This window comes from Copidosoma floridanum, unplaced genomic scaffold (assembly GCF_036245765.1).
Source record: "Copidosoma floridanum isolate Cflo_tuat_1 unplaced genomic scaffold, Cflo_Japanese_pri ptg000013l, whole genome shotgun sequence".
Taxonomy (NCBI): domain Eukaryota; kingdom Metazoa; phylum Arthropoda; class Insecta; order Hymenoptera; family Encyrtidae; genus Copidosoma; species Copidosoma floridanum.
In genome coordinates, this window is record NW_028321890.1 from 15,115,561 (window position 1) to 15,136,344 (window position 20,784).

Here is a 20,784-nt window from a genome sequence, read left to right on the forward strand (position 1 = left end):
AGAGAAAGAGAAAAAAAAAAGAAAGGAAGAAAGAACAATGTATTGATCAACAATCAACGGGGGGGGGGGGAAAAAAAACAGCCAAAGCGCGTGAACCTAGTCTCAAGGTCGGGGCTCGTACATGTAGCCGGGCTGGGGCTGCTCGGCGAGCTCCTGTTCGCGGCCCAGCAGGGCCGGCCTCGGGGGTGGTGCCAGCGTTCCCGGACTCAGAGACGGCAGAGCGAACGGCGCGTGGTAGTCGTACCGGTAGTACGCGTAGGCGTCCCACCTGGAGGGGCCTCGCTGCACGTGATCCGTGGGGTAGGGAGCTGGACGTGGGCCGTAGTAGGTGGGCGCGGATGCCGTTGGAGCCGCACATGGCGATGTTGGTGGTGGTAGCGTCGACGATGGTGGAAGCGGTGCCGGATTCGATGCCAGTTGTTGCTGGTGCTGCTGTTGCTGCTGGTGGTGATGGTCCGTGGGAGCGACGGGCTGGTAGGGGTGGTGGTACTGTGGCTGTAAGAGGCTCTGCAGGTGGCGGATGTACGTGATGGCGTGGCGCAGGGACTCGATCTTTGAGAGCTTCTTGCCCGGGGGCTTGCAGGTGGGTAGCTTCGAGCGCAAAAGCTCGAAGGCTCGGTTCATATCGCGCATGCGGGTGCGCTCTCGATCGCAGGCCGATTTTTTGTAATCTGCGGGACAAAGAAGAAATACATACACTTGTTAATTTTCGATGTTTATTTTTGAGAATAATACACATGTTACACAGGTTTACATATTTGCTGGTATGTGTCATTAGTTGTTGGAAGCATAATACAAAGTGACATTTGAAGGCAAATATTTGCACTAAGTACTATTATATGGATTTTTTAAAAGAAATTTTTTCTTCTCAAATGAAGTGTATTTTTTTTGCCGAAACAATTTTCCATTTGCCACTGTTTACAGTACATTAGGAAGTTTTTTTTCGGATAAGCGCAATAAACTCTATGAATTCAAATTCATAATTCATGGTACATATATAATAAGTCAAGCATTAAAATACTTTTTCAAGTAATTTGATTCCTTTTTTGCTGAATTGATTTTTTCTTTTATATAATGCATTGTTCATGTTGAACTGTTCTAAATATAGTAATTGGAAACAATTCTTTTTTAGCATATATTTGTGGCTTCCCGGAAAAACCGATTAACACCATTTTTGTGATTTTCGAGAAAAACGGCTTTAAAGATTGAAAAGCTACTTTTTGACAGCGCCGAAATTGTGCGTTTTTTGATGTGCCTAACGTTAGGTACTAATACAAGACGTAATTTTTAGAGGGGTGATAAAAAATGGACTTCCTTGCTACTAGTTGATTTTGGAGTTATTCAGTAAGGCTGGGAACATAAAACTTGTTCAATTATTCAAATTTGTGAATATTCAACAAAAAGACGTATTCAATCACGAGTATCTATGTCATGCCCACTTACTAATTATTTATTATCGAGTACTAGATTCTTATTACTTAAACATAGCACTGTAGTTACCAAAACGATGATCCCTACGAAAAGTAATACGATTCGTTTTTCCGCGTTTAAAGTGACATTGAAAATTTTGCATCTGGTTACTTTTCGTCGAAAATAAGGCTTGGACTGCAATTTCAGGGGTTTCAACTAATCTGGAGCGCTAATCACCAAAGTAAATTCACGTCAGGTGATAAATATTTTGGTCCCTGCGAGAAGAGTAGGCTTTTCTACGGCATAGTTCCGACATTAGTGCCCATATATCAAAATTTTATATTATACGTGGCTATTACGCTATTGGAGTACAATAATCCATTTCCCATATCCTTATAACATTTTGCAGTGAAAATTTGACGTCTCGCTACTAGTTTCTCTCTCACTTTTGTAAAAGCCACATTTTTACATCAGTTTTATTCTAAAAAGACGAAAATTACTAAATACAATATTCTTCCATGATTTTCGCGGCTCAAAATCATCAATTCGCGCTGCAGCAACTATCTTTTTCCATCACTTTATCGGTTGGGCCAGGAAAATGGCATAGTTAATCGCTTAAGTCTTGTGCCGATTACGGAAAATTGGTAACTCGAATCCTTCCAAAAAATTGTTTGGACGAAAGTACATTTTTTTTTGTACACATACGAAAAGTAAACATTTTTTATTACAATTCCATGTAAAATACTTGAATCTCCCAGTTTTATTGTTGCCATCCGTGGGACTGAGACTTGCAGGTTTTCTAATGTTTAATCTTGTGCCGTTAAAATAATAGACCTGAGAAAAATCAAGTATTTATATTGTATTATGCATGGTTTTCCAAGTGCAAAAACCGACAAACATGTTTTTCATCACTTTTTATTGGACACTTTCAATTGGGCGTGCACTCCAAAGAGAAACTTGATAATGCTTTGGCGTATATGCCTAAAATAGCATAAGTATCAGTATATCTATATAACCGATAACAGACGCGTTAATCGGGCATATAGATATACTTGGCAATTTTATTGTTTTTAAAAAAATAAGAGCTTGGTGGCCAAGTGGTGAAGTGTATACGAAGGCGAATGGGGTTCGCAAGCCGTCTGGAGTATCAAAAATATTTTTTGGTACTTCTCGTAAATTATATACAAAAAGGACTTACTACGCGGTCGAGTACCAAATAAATATGGTAATCTTTAAAGATACGCCATCATATTTAGAATTGGGCACAATTGTTTTCTTTGATTTTTTGAATACTTGAAATAAAATTATATTTTTCCGAATGAAGTTTTTATTTTTCACTATTCATATACAATGCTCGGAAAATTTGTTTCTAAAATATGAGTGCATTTCATTTTAAATACCAAATTTTATTGTAAAGTAAATGATGTATTTGGATAAGTTTTTTAATTTGTAGACAATTTTTTTTTTTAAATTATTTTTATTCTAAAATTAAATTCTTTGACTGAAAAAAATTTGAATTAGCAGTGTGTTTCAAGCAGCAATTAAACAAAAATTTTTTTTTCTTGAGTAATACATCACATTTTTAGAAAAAAATAACGAATAAAAAAATTAAAAAAGTTATATTTACATTAATGTGCCACCCAAGGGGATATGGTCATTATTTTAGCTTAGAGCAGTTAGTTGAAGGCTATTTATTAGATTTAATTGTAAATAGAACAAAAACGAGTTAAAATCCCACATCAATAGTCGATAAAATCATTGTTATTGCATTTTAATTGTCATTAAAATTTACTTATAGTTTACGTTTTTAATTTTGGACCTGAGGCCTAATTCTTTAAGTAGATAAGTGTTATTATTATTGTGTTACGACAAATGTGATTTCAACGTATGTTTTGGTCATTTCTTGCCACAAATAATTTTTCGTTTATCTCTACGAATGATAAAAACCTGTGCCTTTTCAATTTTTTGCTTTCTTATAATAATAAAACAGACAGTAGGTACTGCCAGTACCAAGTGAAAAAAAAAAAAAAAAAAAAATTCCTTTGAGCGGAAGAGATGGTTTTGTTAGCCCTATGTCGACGTTAGCACAGCTTTTAGCGGTACGTTTAGAGGATCAGGCACCTGATGGAAATTTTTAACGTCAAAAAGCTGACATTTAAGCTTGTCCAAAGAGCTTTTGATTTTTGTTTCAACAAATGTCTTGTTGCTTTATTCAGAGCTAGATTTCAAATATAACAGCACAGTGCCCTCTTTTCGGAAATCAGGTGATTAATTATGTAATTTCTCATGCCAAAATCTCATCTGTCCAGATTTTAAATTTTTCATGTGTTTTTAGTATTTCTCATCATTTGATGCGTATTTTAAAAAATTTTTAACTTGAAATTTTTTTGAGAAAACTGTAAAAAAAGTCTAAGTTAAAAAAAAAGTCTCTAATTGACTTAGGGAAGTAAAAAAAAAAGGTTTAGAAAAGAAAAAAAATTACATGATACTTTGGCATGATTAATCACCTGGTTTCCAAAAGGAGAGGGTTCAGAACCATCGTTTCAAAAAAGAGACAAACTTTGTGATTTTCTTGTTCAATTTTTTCGAGACTTCGACACACTGAGAGAACCAAATAATAAAAATTACCAATTATTAGAATAGTAATTTAGTATTATTATTCCGTCTTTTTTACTCGTGACAATTTCATTTTAATCATTCTGGACAGTAGTTTTTATTCTGCAAGCAGTCAAAATATCTGTACCAACAATAAAAAACTACTGTTCTAAACAGTAAAAAGTCTTTGGGTGACTAAACACTGCCGGATTACCATTTGAGCATAGTAATTTTTATTATTTTTTCAGTCTTACATGACTGCAAATGTTCGCAACAAATTTCGGACTTTAGCAAAATTTTCAAGTTTACCCCCGGTTTCGTTGGACTTTATGCTAAATTCTTCAAGATTACTATATTAAGCAAGATATGCCTACAAAAGACTAAAAAAATTATACAACGACGTGGCTAAACATATAAATTAGTTTGAATTAATAAAGCATGCTCATATTGTACCACCCATACGCATGGAATGTTTTCGAAAATGGTATATATGTCATTAAAAAATGTACGACGAAACGTAAAAAGAAGCATTCACCTGTACGAAAGTATCTCATGACTTGGCAGTTTGTTTGTACTAAGAAATTTTCGTAACTTTCGTTTTATATCATTTACGCATGTTGCCTTTATAGTCAGATTTAGCTGGTGGATAGCCTAAGAATTTAGAAAATAGCGAGCTATGGTTTTTTATTTATTTATTTATTTATTTTTTTTTAGATAATAACAACACAAATAATATAAATTTGACAGAATTCTGCACGACGGTAAAAAAAAATGTCAAAATGCGTTAAAAACGGTTTTTTGCAGTTAACGGGAAACTAAGCATTTGATAAAAAAATTGTAGTGTAGTTGAAAGTGCGCAATGAAAAGACCAATCAATTGAGTATTGTTGAGCTCCGATCGGTCGATTGATTTTTAAGTAAGTTGCAAAAAATCGCGTTTTTTGACCATTTTTTCAAAAATCTTTAACTTGCGTTCTATCAAATATTAACACTTGAAATTTGATAGAGTAAGTGTTTAATAATCCTCAGTATACATACTAAATTTCATATAGATTGGTCTAAAATTTTTGGAGAAACTTTTGAAAAACTGAATAAAGACCTTTTGGAAAAATGGCAAAGACTCTGAAGAACGATGCCTCATGTAATGCACGACTTACAATTTTTCAAAGACTTTCGTGTAAGTTTGCGTTTTGCCATAATATTTTATTACTTTTGTGTGATTCTGAAAATATTCGTTTAGTGGTTGGATTGGTAAAAAAATCTAACTTGATATACTAATTGAACGCGCATAACTTTATTACAGTGTGAGACAGTACTTTTAATAAAAATGTTTAAATGGTTTTTGCATTTGTGAAATTAATTGTTTGTTATTTTTCCCCTGATTTATAAAAATATTATTTTATGAATAGTAATATGAATATAAATGCGCGCGGGTACGTATTTTTACAATGAAAATTAATCGACTTTTAACCTCTTGTAAATAGCCGAAGTCGCCAAGTATATATCCAGTCGAGGCGAGGGCGAGGGCCCCAACGTGTCGTTTTCCTAAAACTGAATGAACATCTAAATTTTCAAGTGATAAGTATTTGCCAAATCGTAATATACAAGATGAAATTACTCCACGTCGGCTCGATGTAACAAACGAACGAATTATAATTAATTAAACTGAAAAGCCAACATGATATTAAAAATGCTGAGAAGTCGAAAAGGTTAGTTTTTTTTTTTTTTCATTTTACATTTAATTAAAAAAAAAAAAGGAAAAGTTTAAAGCAGATGTAAAAAAAAAAAAAAAATTTATGATTCATCGTCACACCCTCTCGACCCGTGCTCATAACATAAATTTTTAATTACCCCCCCCCCAAAAGGGACAAGATTAAACGACCTGTACTACTTTCGCCAGTCCGCACCGCACGCCCGTCGCAAAATGAACTGCCTCCGAGTATTTCCCCGTGGCAATTCGAGTTCCCCTTACGGAGTCGCGGATCCAGCCCAAGCTCGCCTCGACGCGAGCCAACCGTCCGTGGAGATGGCCATCGTGACCTACTCCAACTACCCGCAGCTCCAATCGGCCGCTCACCAGTTGCACCAGAGCCGCGTTACACAGGTCGAGGCCTCGGTTGCACCGATCGTCGACGAGAAACCCGAGATCTCGAAAAAGCCACCACTGGCCCAAAACAAACCCCAACAACAGCATTTACTAGTCAAAACCGCGGATTCTGTCCACCGACACCCGCAACCACAGCTGCTCTACAGAGCTGCACCGCCAATTTGTCGCAAGCCGCAGATGCACGAGAAAAAAATCATCACCATTAAGGACGAGTCTACATTGCCGCAGACGAAACTACGCGAGCGGAGTAGTACTACGAAGCAGCAGCAGCAGAGGGGGCGCTCTTGGTGGCGGGGGGGTCCGGTGGGCTTGAGGCGAGCGCTGGTCAGTCTGCTTTGTAGACTGTTTGGGTTGCGTCGCGAAGGTTGCTCCGACAGTGACAGGTCCGAAGTCGCCAAGGGGCTGCATCATAGGTGCGCCAAGACGTCGTTGTTCGACGAAGAGAGGACCAAAGAGGCCGGGCCGAGGGACGACCGGGCTGTTTTGAGACAAGCCTACATGAACGGGCTGCTGAGGGCGAGGAATCACCTCGAGCCCGAGCAACAACAGCAGAAGGGAAACTGTAGCAAGCTGATGGCAAGAAGGCGAGCGCCCTATAGACAGACGAGCAGTGCTATTACGTGTATATGAGGTGTTTTGAAAGGGGGGTCTTGGGGGGACTTGAGGGGGGCCACCACGCGAATACTGTTTTTTTTCTTCTTCCTACATACAAAGATAATAAAATGCAGATGCATAATGTGAGTGTCGTACGTATAAATCGAGCTGATTTTCACTGGTACATAATATAAACGTAAAATGCGAGTCTCGTGCGGTCGGAAAAAGCGCGTACTCGAAATACAAACCCTTCTCGGTCTGGGAAGGCTCGCGGTGGAGCGGCGGTGCAGGAGGCGGTGGTGTCGGACTCGGCTTCGCGCTACCGATCTCCAAGTGCTCTGGCAGCACTTCTAGCCGATTGGGCCGATGCTGATGATAACTTTGGTGGTGGTGGTGGTGATGATGGCTACGATGGTTCTGTGGTGGTCCCAGTTCGCTGGGAACGCGGATAACCACCACTCCGTTCGAGCTTGTGGGTTGCGGCGAGCCTTGGGCCAAGGGTTGCTGTTGGTCGAACTGTGTCGTCACTGCGATGCTGTGCCATTGCTTGCCCGAACTCTGTCTCCGGGGGTTGAAGGAACTCTCGTCCGGTAGCTCTGTAACGGGAGTTACATATGTATCATTTATACTCGATAACGAGGCGGTTGCGTCTCTTTAGAGATAAGATGTTAGTAGAGAGTGACTCGCGTGATAAAAAAAAAAGTTTAGCTCCCAAGCACTGGACTAACCATTTTCTACATGAATTTTGAGCCTTTGAATCATAATTTTTTTTTTTCAACCCTCGAAAGATTCTCATTCAGTGAGCAAAAGCAGTACAGTCCAGACCACCGGATCCAAAAGTATTCTTTTGTTTACGGATCGGTATTACAGCAACAGTGCGATGCGTCTTTGAAATTCACTTATAAACTGAATCAATTATCCAACGAGCTATTTTTTTTTTATTACACATGGCTCTATCGGGGAGGGGCTACGCTCTTGAAAGACTCGGTAGATCCAACGCACTTTGAAAGACCTAAGGTAAAACGCCCAATACTTGGACAGATTTTTCGAAACTAATTTTAACGCTCATATTCCGAAGTTAATGTGCAATACTTCCATATTTTTTAAATAATTACTTGTAATTAGGATGCCTTAGGATTATATAACACACAAAAAATGTTTTAAAATAGCTCTTAAATAATAGTTATCGTACATTTTAAAACATGTCAACTTATCGGAGTAGTTGGACAATCATTCTCGACTGTCGTAGTAGTTGGACAACCTTGAAAACCAAAAGTTGGACAATGCTGCAGTACTTGGACAAGTTGGAAAGCAGTACTTGGACAATACTAACTTAAACGATTTTACAGTTGTATAAATTACGATAAGGCACAAGTACTTATTAAAACTAAAGTATGTATTTAGATAAATACCTTATAACGAAAAAATGTTAACGAAGGGGATAAATAATAACAAATTTATTACGTAAAATTCGTAAGTAAAATTATTAATCTTTTTTCCAAAAATAATTTATTAAATGCAAGATAAATCCCTCAGGGTGCATTTTGATTTTCAACATTTTCAATTGTGAGGAATCGCACTTCTCCTTCTTGATTTGAATTTTCTTTAGAAGGAACTGCATCTCTTCAATAGCAAACGAATTATCCAACTCAATTAAGCTCTCACCTCGGTACTCAGTTTTTTCAATTATTCTATCAGTGAGATAGTGTAAAACCAATTTTACTGTTTTTTTTTTAATTTTGTTATTTAAGATTTATTTTTAATAAGACTATAATTTTTCTTACTTTTCTTTTTTGTTTTTGTTGTATGACCTCCACTTTTGTTCTTTTTCATTATTTTATATTTTTTTAAAAACATTTTTCCTCTTTTCAGAACCCATACTTCATCTGTATTTACAGTGAATTGGAGGTTAACTTTTAAAAATGTTGAAAAAACAATTTTCTTAAAGCGGTGCACCCCTTAACAACAAAACTGATTAGTAAAGTGTTTTTTTTCTACAAAGTACTTCACTTTTTATACACTTTTGTTTAAAAAATTCGCATAAAAGATTAACTACGTTAAAAGGTAAACAACTTTGATTGTATGTCCATGTACTGGCTACGACGTTTTTGTGCCTATGACCTGAAGTTGGACAAGAGCTCCACGTCTGTCCAACTACTACGAAATCGTGAGGTGTACTTGGACAGCTAATTTTACATTATAAAAATTTTTTTTGTCCACGATTACATTAGAAATATTGTTAATTAATGTAAAAGTTGTAAAATAATACCATACAGCATTTATACAAATGCATTGGATTAATTTTAACGAGCATTACCTATTATCAAAATCATAGAAAACGGAGAAAAATTATCGCAGTCTTATGGCGCCTACGGTGAAATTTAGAATCATTCGCATGTATTAAATGTTGCTGAAATTTTTTTAAAAATTCAAGTATATCATCAATAATAATCATAGCAATATTAATCTATTACGTTTTTTAAAATATCTCTTTTTTATTTGCTACAATGACTGATTTTCCACTGTCCAAGTATCGGTCTGAATTTCAGTTTTGTCCAAGTATTGGGCGTTTTACCTTACCAAGATTTTCGTTTCCCCGTGTCTCGAAAGCGTGTAGACGTGGAAAAACAAAAGGTATTCCAAAAAAATACGAACCTGGTGACTGCGAAATCGAACTGTTACACAGACTGACTGGCGAATGGTACTCTGACTCGGTGAGTTGAAGCCGTTGTTGTTGTTGTTGTTGCTGCTGTTTCGAATTTTCGTCCAGATCCAAGATCACAGGCGATTGTGGACACTGTTCCTCGGCACTCTCGTTCTCCGGCTGGACGGAGAAAAAAAAACCAGGAATGATTTTCAAAAACACACTTGGTCGTTGACGATTTCGTATACACGTGAGCTTGTACTCCCGATAAGAGTCGTATCCATCAGAGCGCGATCGAGTATCCGCCATTTTCTATTTTATTACTTGCGAGAGTAATATATGTACATACTAATCCAGTTGTTGCGTGGAAAAAGTTCATTGTTTGATACAACCAGGGCACTCGTCCTTTATCTACCCAACACAGTGTATAGGTATCAAAATGAAAAAAAAAAATTATCAATCAAAACGCACCGAGACCTGGTTTTTCATCCAAATTTCAACACCACGATTACTCATGTACACACTTATTATTCTTATACGTAAGCACATCGTCGCGTCCCATCGATTTTTTATGCCCACCAAATTACTCGTACACCTACCGCGTCTCTCAAAACTACAACTTGGATCACCGGGTTTTTCCACACGAACCAATTATATATCGCGCGCGCTATTTCTCAATAGCAAAAAAGAAAAAAAAAAATGTCAACAGCAAACAATCCATATGGGGCGCTCGGAAAGCCTACCCCAAGGGAAACCCCCGGGTCCTTTTCCCGCGTTTATGTATTTACCTCGTTTTTGCTAACGAATCCATTATCGTGAACTTCGGGCATGTGCTCCATGCCTTTCCAAACGAAAAGGAGAAGAAAAAAAAAAAACAAAAAAAAAAACGATCAGCAAGCAGATGACGCGAGCCCAGGGATTGATCGTAAATCGTTCATCGATCGCGTTGTTTCTCGTGCACGCGGGATACACAAGTATCATACACCACTGGCAAGTGCTCCTTCTGGCGTACAGTTGAGAAAAAAAAAAAAAAACGCTTCCACGCGCGCACTCCTCGGCCCGTCTCCTCAGACTAGGGAGGCTCGTTTGTCATCGCGAAGAAATGTAGATTAAAATGCACTCGATTATTAATGCTCGGTATTTTTTTTTTTTTTTTTTTCTTTTCTTCTCCCATCCGTTTGTGTTGTAAGTATTCAGGTGTTCAAACAAGAGGCGCCCGATGACGACGACGGCGACGCGGAGCTAACGCCCCCACGGGGCCATGTTTAGGTGTATCGAAAACTCCGAACCCCCCCCCCCCCCCCCTTGCTCTAGTCATCGTCGTCGCGGGGGCATTAGCATAAGCACAAAAAGCACGTGCTGCTTTGTTCCCCGGCCCTCCCTCTCGGGTCTTCGGAAAAGGACGTTAGGCCATTATTTTCTTTTTTTTGTAATATGGAACGCACTCCGAGCGCACGTGTATATGTGTATATGTGTGGTCGTTATGCAAAATTCGCACCCATATGCATGTGTATATACATAATACACGTCGATACTTATGTTGCATGTAAAATTTTTACGCGGTGCAAAGTGTCGTTGTTGTTGTTGCGACGTGCTGCGTTTTTATATTTGGTGTGTTTGTTTTTTTTTGGAAATGTTAATACATGTCAGTTACATGAGGGTGAAATTCATATACTGTACGATTGAACGATAGTTTCGAAAATTTTCTCCGTTACATTTTCGAACAAGCGATGACACTCCAGTGCGGGAGACCTTTTTCGTACCGTTTCGGTGTCGGTAATAAAAGTACCTGTTCGAATGTTGAGAGACGAGATTCGATACTCGCATTGCATCATTTATGTCACAACTAACCGTATTGTTATACTTATGTGAGGTTTCATCAAACTTTATACGATCTTTTCGATTGAGATGGCGTTGATGTTGTTGGCTCACGGGGCGCTGGAGTATCTTCGGTGCTGCAAAGTTTTTAATCATTGAGCAAACATCACGCGCGCGTTACATACACTTATCTCAATTCGATTTTGAAAGTCTAATTAAGTATATATATGAATTTCGGAGTGCGGGGTTATTCGTACACGCGTGTACAAGCGTCAAGGGATTTATAGCAATAGATTGTCGTTGATATTGTTGTTAACAAGATGGATGGCGCGCGATTGGGATTGGCTGGTTACCGTAGATAACTACCACGAGATCGAAGTTGAAACTTGTATGGAGAACAAAGTTTTCATCTTGTTAGTTTGAGGGGGTCATTAAGCGATAATTGACCTAGTTGAGTTTGTACTTTTTTTGTCGTTGCGGTCAATTTGTAATTGCAGTTTTTTTTGGGAGGAGGAACTTATTCAACAAAAACATATTGTGAAACATTGCTGTAATCCTTCCATGAAATGGGTGTTTGGCTCTAAAACTACTGGAATTGATTTTTGCATGTTTATGTGCCTGTTGAATATTTATTTGGGAAAAGTTATTTTTGAGAGGTCGATAAATTAATCCAGAATTTATTAGGTCAAGAAAGTAGGGGTAGATGCACAGAGAGAAAGAGAGAGAGGCAAAAACATTAAATTGTGACTGAAAAAGAGATTTTGTTGATGTTCAACAATGTGTACAATAGTTTTTTTTCAGATCAAGCTGGATCATGTGTATGTTGTTCTTTGATTATTGTCAAATACGTGCTCGGTCATTAATTAACGTTATTTGCTGCTTCATTAGTGCTATAGGTTTCCAAAGTTACACCGAAATTTGTGCATTCAATTACCAAATCTATACACATAAAACTTCATTTTGATTAAAAATACGCATGATTTGTGTCTTTTTTTATTAATATTATTGTTCTTATTCGGTGAATTATACCTTGATAGAGAGTATCATCAGCTGCAGTTGATATACGCGCACGTACTAACTTCTTAGATATTAAATTATTCTTTACCCACGCAACTTTTTTCATTTAATTATTATTAATTATTTACAAAAAAAAAGGACAAATAAAAACCAACAATAACAACGAATAAAGTCCAGATTTGAAATTTAAGATAATATTTATCTCTTTGATCTATTAAAGGCTATTGTATTAGTAAATCTTTGTAAAAGTTAATGTCAGTTATTACTTTTTTTCTACCCGTGGAGTTTTAATTAAAAAATGGTATTTAGTTCTATCATTAAATAATAACTATAAATAATTTTTAATAACAATCAGATTTAATTTATTAAAATTACCATCACTTACTCGAAAACTACATTGTACTTATTAACAAGTATAAATAATATTATAAGCTATAAATTTCAAACCATTAATTAGTCATAACTCATAATAGTTATTTTCAGTTTTGTTTATTTATTTATTTTTTTACTTTCTTAGATGTCATTCGAAGGTAAAAAATAAACTTTATTCTCAGTTTCAAATCTGGACTTTGTTTTTTTTTTTTTACCAATTATTATCATTTATCGTTAGCTATCATTTACTAAGATAATTTTCACTTGGGTACATACACCAGTTTTTTTGGGTGTCTTTTTCTGATATTTCTTATTATAAATAAGTATTTGAAACTAACCTCAATATCAACATTACCCTTTAATCTATATTGCCATGAGCTGCAGCTCAGACCGTGAACAGCGCACGACAACTACTATGACAATAGAGTTCCGTGTTAGTGAAAGAGAAAAATTATCTCGTTAAGTACACATACAAGCCGTACAAAATGAAGTGAATGTAAAAATTCCGGATATTAGTATACAATCGAAAACGATGCCATTAGAAAAAGAAAATTTCTTGAAAGATCAAATGCAGTATCAACAGGGACATGAGCCACTCCTCGAAATTTTTCTTAAAAATTTTACCAGTGGACTAATAGATGCGTGTTATTATTCTTTAAAAATGAGATACAGTTAAATAGTTTAAACAACGAGGACACGAGATAAAAATACAGCACTTAGTAAATTTACCACACACTCAGTATTTGAAATTATGATACGTAAACTTGGCATAGTATTTTTACAATAGCAGAAGTAAAAGTACATTAAAAATTGTGAGTTTACTATATGGATCTTCGTAATGCCATATGTACACGAAAGAAAATACTAGAAGTGGTATTTTTACTGTTGCGACCGTGATACCACTAAAAGCATATAGTAAGTGGGAGTGTGAGCAAAAAACATTTCTATACGTAATGTTGCGTGTTAATAAACTATTGATACAAAAAAAAAAAAAAAAACAACCAATGTTAGTTATATATTTTATTATAAATTTTAAAAATTATATGAAACTAATCACAATTATTTATTTTCAATCACTTTGGCGAAAGGTTAAATCTATAATTCTCGTCAGTGTCAATCTGTATCAATACTTGCAATTGGGTCTTGACTTTTTTATTTATCAAAACCCTAGAGGAAATAATTTTTATTCAATGAATTCCTAACAATCATTTTAAACAATAAGTTAAAAATAAAAAAAATGACAACAGTTTATAAAATGTAGATTTGAGGCTACTAAAAAAAATTGTGATTCAAAATTATCTGTCACAAGTTATTATTGAAACTTATGAATATACTTATTATTAGTTATTATCTTTTTTTCTTGAGATCGATTGTTACAACAAATGCCTGCTAAGATAATTATTTTTAATTATTTTGTATTATTGTGTTTTATCTGATGTATTATACAATACAATAAAAATAAAATGTTCTTAACAACTATTTATTTATTAACTATTAGTTTTTTTATGAATTTCCAAAGTCAAGTATCGGATAGTGATAATAATTTGATTTTTTGAATTTTTCAATATTTTTTCAAACAATTTCCGAGAAAAAAATCATCAACTCCACATTTGAACACAGGCTCTTATGAGGTTTATTAATAGATTTTTATTAAATGTAACTTTTTTTGAAGATTTTTCGTGTGATTTTTTTTGTACGTTAATTATTTTTTATAAGACAGCTTATTTTTATTACAGCTTATTATTAAGTTAAATAGAATAACTAAAAAAAAAAAGTTTTGATTTTTTAAAATTATAGTTTGGATACAATTTAATTACCAACTACCATAAGAGTCTATAATAAATTGTAAAATTAAATAATTTTTTTCTCAAAAATACGCCTGGAAAAAAATATTGAAAAAATTCATGCACATAATATAATGTTCTTAAGAAACGTAATTTTTTTTCACCGCTATTTAACATTTATTTATTTTTTGTTGGAACCCACTTAAAAAGTATTTCAACTAAAAAAAAAAATTCAAAATTAATTTTACAGTATTCCAGGTTGTCCCGTTGATGTTATTATTTGGATGGTACATCACACAATACACCTTTTAAAGGGGTTTATGTCAATTTTTAAAAAATGTAATAAATTTTTTTAATTCTTTGGTGAGACCTCATCTGAGAAAGCGCCTGAGATCTCACCTGAGAATTTAAGAATTTTATTACATTTCAAAAAAGTTGACATAAAAAAGACATAAAACATTACTAGCACTGAATATATAGTTCTGTATTTAATTCTGCTGATCTCGCGATTGCTGGATCCCAGGTGAGATCTCATCTGATGGTCGTAGACAAGGTAGGTAGAAAGTATAGTGCTAACCGTTCAGTATATATAAGGCCGTGTTTTTTGGCTTAACAGAATAAAAAAATTACAAATCTTAAATTAAGTAAATGAATCCAAAAAAAATGTTTGGAATTACTCACCACATTTACTTTAGGTTGTGTTGCTTCAGAATTGCATGTAATACATATTAGTAAGGCCCCCAATGTAGTATAATTGTCTACAATGCTTAAATTGTTGGCTAATTAGCAAAAAAGTTAGTGAATTCAACAATTTTGTGTTGTGTCACAAAATTCATGAAAAAAAAAAAAAAAAAAAAAAAAAAACTAATACGAAACTATTTAATTCACGTTAGTTACACTTACATTTTTGAAGTTATCTTTCCAATGTTATAAATAGGTGAGAATATCACTCATAGCTTGGAAGATAAAATTGTTTGATCAAACATCGATACAAAATAATAAAATTGGGCTTCAAACAAAAGACTCCAACCGTGATGAGGTGAAGGTGAAGAAGAAGGTGAAGAAGAAGAAAAAGAAGCATCAGTAGCTGAACCCATGCTCAAACGTCTAGGATTAATGTAATTGTTATCAATTTTTTACAGTAACATTCTTTTATTTGTGTGCTCATGATGCAAGTTCAAATAAACTGATGTAATCCAGTCAAAAGTACGTAAATAAATTTTCATATGGTATGACTGTCAAGAGCGACATTGTACAGTTATGAAAATTAGCACAATAAAATGTATTTTCCTTTAAACCTCTACGTTACAAATTGACATAGTTAGAGTTCACTGAAAAGCGCTTGTTAATGACAAAAGAAACCATTGTTAAAAACACTCAAAATTTGCCTTCTTTATACATAATGTTATTAAGTACTTACGGATTAAAATTAATTTCATCAAGATCAATTTTCGTTGATACAACATGATAGCTAAGCAAAATTTCAACTTAAAATTTTGCAGTAGGTCACTATATTAATTATGGGTGACGGGACAGGGGGCTATCTAAATATCCCTCTATAAAACTGAGTTTATCATATATTTTTTATATTCTTCTAACTTAAGCGTTTTTAAAGTTCAGTGGTAGTTTTTGTTTCAAAACACTTTCTTTAATTTTCAAAATACTGTAACTTCACATAAAATCATTCACTGAACAATTTTTGCTTTTAACTTTTTTCGCTAAAACCTTGGGATTTTTGGGTCTGTAATGAAATAACTGGAAAAAAATTGTTTTTTCAAGTTATTTTGCAATACTACAGATAAAGGTCAATTTTTTGACATTTTTTATTATATGCATTGAGATCTTTCGTTTAAGTTAGATCAGAAAGTTTTGTCTCCCGGGCTATAAGTAATTTTTACTTGTTTATAAAATTGAAGACAATAAAAATTTATTGTAATTATCTTGTAGGAGCGGCGTTGGCTTAGTAGAAAGCGTATACTTGTTACCGATACTATGCCGTTCTACTTAGGAGTCGGAATGCGATTTCCGGTGAGTGCAGATTTAAAAAAAAACTGTTTTCACCAGAAAAAGTTCCTATGCAACCCCAACTTTTTTTTTTTTTTTTGAAAAAATTTTGAGATTAACGGGGATTAAATAATTTCAAAATTTCTTTTTTACAGCAACTAAGTCAATTACAAGTACCTTTAAAGTTTACAAGCAAAATTTGACGTGGTTGTAAAGAACTGGTTTTCTTATTTTTCTAAGCAGATCAGTAAATTAGAAGAAGACAGTAAGGACTGTCATTCTGAATAATGAAAAACACTCCTGAAATCTATGTGTAATCATAACATTATAGCTAAAAGTTATACTTAAGTTTGAACTTATTTTTTTGGATAAATTATCAACTAAATTTTTTCATAAAAACTATTAATTTTTTCATGAATGTTCTAAGCTTTCTTAGATAGAAACATTTTTTTGTACTTATCTGATTTAGAAGAAACCACTTTTTTGCACTAAAAGGGCTTTAAAAAATGTATGAACCAAAAACAAAAAATATTGTCATGTAGTATATGTAGAGAGCGGCGACGAGAGAGTACAGCAGTCTTCTGCTGTACCCCCACTACATCGATCTTCCCCGACGCTCGCTCGTTGAGCTGCCGCGGATGCCAAATTAACGATATTTCAGACTAGCAGCCCCCCGTCTCGGCTTCGTCCGAGAATTACTGAAAACACCGTAGTGTGTTGACATGTAATGTGAAACGTTTTCAGTTAGAAATTTTACACATATTCCTGACACATCTCAAAACAAAAATCTTCTCATTAAAAACGTATTTTTTCGGAATCCATATAGTTTATTTGGTCAAATAATGTGTAAAAATTCAAAAAAATAATTATGCTGAAAAGTACCGTGCGTTCTTTATGCCATAAAATAATCGGTGGCCATAAGAAGCCGTTGATTCACAGTTTCTTCCGTATAATTCCCGAAAAGGGCTATTTTTTAAAGCTGTTAAGATTTTGAACCCCCAAAAAATTTACATTAAAAAAAAATTGTTTTTTCTCATATCTCACAATTTTATTACCAGAGCAACAAAGTCCTGGACCTTCAACCCTACATTTTTATTGCCACAAAAACAGAAATACATTTTCTACTTATTTAAAAATCTGAAGTAGGATCTTTAAAGATTTCAGAGATTGCTGTGAGGGTACAATAAAAAGCTGATCCCTCACGTAATTGACTCTTTAGTTGTCGATTTTGACGTTGCTGTTTTAATCTCGATAAATTTTCTGCGTCAGTTTCTTGACGCCTAAGTAAAATTGTATTTATTAGATACACTTGAAGTTTTTCTTCCAATCCATTTTCTTGCGACTTTTGGCATGCTTAAAATTTTTGTGATCCCTAAAAGCTGTTTTCTATCAATTTTGTTAAGTTCTAATATATTTGTTGGCAAGGTAGACGTCTGATGGCCCTAAAAAAGACCGGTGAGCTTCTTAAGTTAACTCTTTCTTCGGGAGAAAAATTACAAAGTCCGAAGCTTTGGGGCTAGTTGTAGTGCTCTTTCCCAACGTCTGCCGATATAACGTCGAAGACGTTGGTGTCTAAAGCACCTTTTTTATTTTCAGATTCAGTTGTTTTGGTGATCTTAGACGGGGAGATTGGTTAGTGATACTCTCCCAGTGGAGGCTGTCCCGTTGGCTCAAGTTTTTTTTTCCTTTATAGCTGTTATAGGTTTGCCCAGCGCAGACCTTGGAGAGGATCAGTGATTCCTGGTTAAATGCTTAGAGTCGAGAGGGTAATATAGGGTCGTCGGTCACCGGGTTTTCCAGCCTTGCGAAGAACAACTCGGCAGGTGACGTCAGCCAGTGAATAGCTGACTTGGTTTCATAGTGCCCGTCTTTAGTTAATATAGTCTTTTAGATGACGAATCGCTTTTGGAAATGGTAATAAAAATGTATTCGTTGGCAAGATAGTGTACACTTAGGTGGATCCTAAAAAGAACCGATAAAATTGATGGTTAAGTAGGGAACGTAAATACTTATAATGGCCCTAAAAAGTGCCAGTGGTGAAACTTTCAGGCTATTCTTTATTATTATTCCTAATGATGAAGAGCTATATTCATCGTACGGCCGGTTTTTGATGATTGGCAAGCATTTTTCCGAAGCACCTACTTTTATACTTTATCGATTTTCTCGAAAAGTTTTCATAATTTGTTTATTTAAAAAAAACCGCAGTTGAAAGACATAAAAACCAACAATTTAAGCTTTACAGGATACATTTAGGATGTATAGAAGCCGAGCAATTAATTATTAAAAAATCGCGATTTTTTGCTGTTTTTAATTTTTTACGTAAAAAGTTGTTCGATTTTGATTGTTAAAAACTTATTTTTTTCGTCTTTCTAAGCTCTACATGCAAATATTTTTTGTTTTTTATTTATACATTTTTTAAAGCCCTTTTAGTGCCAAAAAGTGGTTTTTGGCACCTTTCCGATCGAATTTCAACAGGTTCCTACACACCGATTTTTTCCAAATTATTTTTCCTGAAATCCTACTTTTTTTTTCTTATTAATGACGGTGAGAAACCTCTCTGGAACGAGATTTTAAAAACTCACTGACTTTTTGCTCCGGGCCCTGTACTATTATAGACCCTCGTAATAATAAAAGAAGTGCTGCAAAATATTTCATACAATAAAATTTACCAACAGTACTCACCATTTACTGAGTACCTAACTGGTCTACTGGTTTTTGAGAAGCTGCCAGATTTCGGGCAACTATTGAAATGTTTCAACAAAATTCGTCTTATAACTTTTTCGAAATAACTGTATACAACAAGCATTCATTAATTAAAATTAAAAAACTATAAAATAACTTATTCAAAACTGTAGGTTATCTGTTAGAAGATAATGGGAGAGTTCGATTATTTTCGATCGTTTACTCGTTCCCACATTTTAGGCTAGTCTCGTTCAACGTTATTATTTGCAATAATTTGTCTTCGAACTCATTTGATATATCTTCTACATTTATATTTTGAATTTAATTTCCCTTTGATTATTTACTTTCTTGTGGGAAACAACGATGCCGTTTGAAGCTTAACAAGTAGAAAGGATATTCTGTGAAAAAATAGTTGTAGAAAATATCCGTCCACCTGTAGGAACTAAACAAGATGAATGTAGATAAAATTTCCGTCATTTTATTTCGGCTTAGCTTACTTTTTTTTAGACATCCCACCACCCCCTCAGCCCCCCAGTGCCCCCTCACAAACCCCTCGCAGAATTTTTCTTGGTAAATGTCAATATTTATGTAAAAAGGTTGCGTTTTTTCTACTCTAATCATGAAGAATAGTATTTGCAGGAGTTGTTTTGGTTATTAAATTCGATAAAACGGTTAAATTGTCCTTTCCGTTTACCCAATTAAAAATACCAATGCTTAATCAACGCTGTAATCAGTCGTAAATTACATCATTGACTCTATATATTGATTCCATGTTGAATAAATTTTGATTTTTCATTAAATCAACGTTGATTTATTATGAACTTGACAGTATTGAAGTTATGAGCTTTTAAAAAATGACGATAAAGATGAAGTGGATACAAGTCAATAGTTTTGGCGTATTTTCGACCAACTGCTACACTGAGAAAAGTGATGTTAGAAAAAGTGTTACAACTATAGTAAAAATTACTATATTTTATAGGAAAACTGAGACATACTCGCCATATTATAAAAACTATTATGCTACATAGTAAAACCAGATTATAATATAATTGGCTGTTTCGACATCGTAATTTTTACTTTACTCAGAAAGAATTTTTATGTTCAAGTAAGAGAAGAAAAAAAAAAAAAAAAACATATACATATGTGATCGCGGTGGCGCAACGGTAGAGTTGCAGTTCCGTCGATCTCCGAGGTTAAGCTGCATTCGGCGCGGTTAGTACTTGGATGGGTGACCGCTTGGTCACCATTCGAGTCTCGCCGTTTCGCCTGTGCTCTTGATTCTCGAAGGTCGACTAACTGTATTTCTTTCGCTTCGTCTACGTGATCATATAGGTGTGACTGAGTTGGTCCAGATGTTTATGTATGTATATATATAAACATCTGGTCATAACTCAGGTGCACCGGTGGCTAATTAACACTATGCTTGTGTAAAAAAATGCCATGTCTGAGCCTACGGGCGATGATGAGCAATTATATATATATTGCCCAATGAATGTACATATGTTTATCAGAAGATTAATATATATACACCGTGTATCGAAAATGAGTGAAAACTGTACTACACGATAAAGCTCGTCAAGACTGATGGAAAAGCTCTTTACAAAATTTTGATTTGATGCGCATTCTCCGAGGTATTGACAAATTAACATTAATAATTTCGGCCAATCACAAAGCGCTTAGCGTCGGGGGGCGGGCACTCAGTGCCGGTAGCCGGTAGTGTAATCGACTCTCTATTGGGATTATGCCTCTACCACGTGA

General features: G+C 34.9%; 1 protein-coding gene across 1 annotated transcript; it reads right to left on the minus strand.

Moving 5' to 3' along the window:
- Nucleotides 1–102: 102 nt before the first annotated feature.
- On the minus strand, nt 103–10,191 carry sage (salivary gland-expressed bHLH). Its single transcript, XM_014350930.2, has 4 exons — nt 10,138–10,191; nt 9,361–9,529; nt 6,954–7,301; nt 103–671 (listed from the first exon to the last, which is right to left on the minus strand). The coding sequence occupies exons 1-4, from the start codon at nt 10,186–10,188 to the stop codon at nt 103–105; spliced, it is 1,137 nt and encodes a 378-aa protein (XP_014206416.2). The 5' UTR covers nt 10,189–10,191.
- Between the last annotated feature and the right edge of the window lie 10,593 nt (nt 10,192–20,784).

Coding starts and splice junctions, on each gene's coding strand:
- sage (XM_014350930.2), bottom strand. CDS start 10,188: ATGGAGCACATGCCCGAAGTTCACGATAATGGATTCGTTAGCAAAAAC. Junction 7,302..9,360: donor TTCGATTTCGCAGTCACCAG/GTTCGTATTTTT, acceptor CTCCCGTTACAG/AGCTACCGGACGAGAGTTCC. Junction 672..6,953: donor GCCTTCCCAGACCGAGAAGG/GTTTGTATTTCG, acceptor TTTGTCCCGCAG/ATTACAAAAAATCGGCCTGC.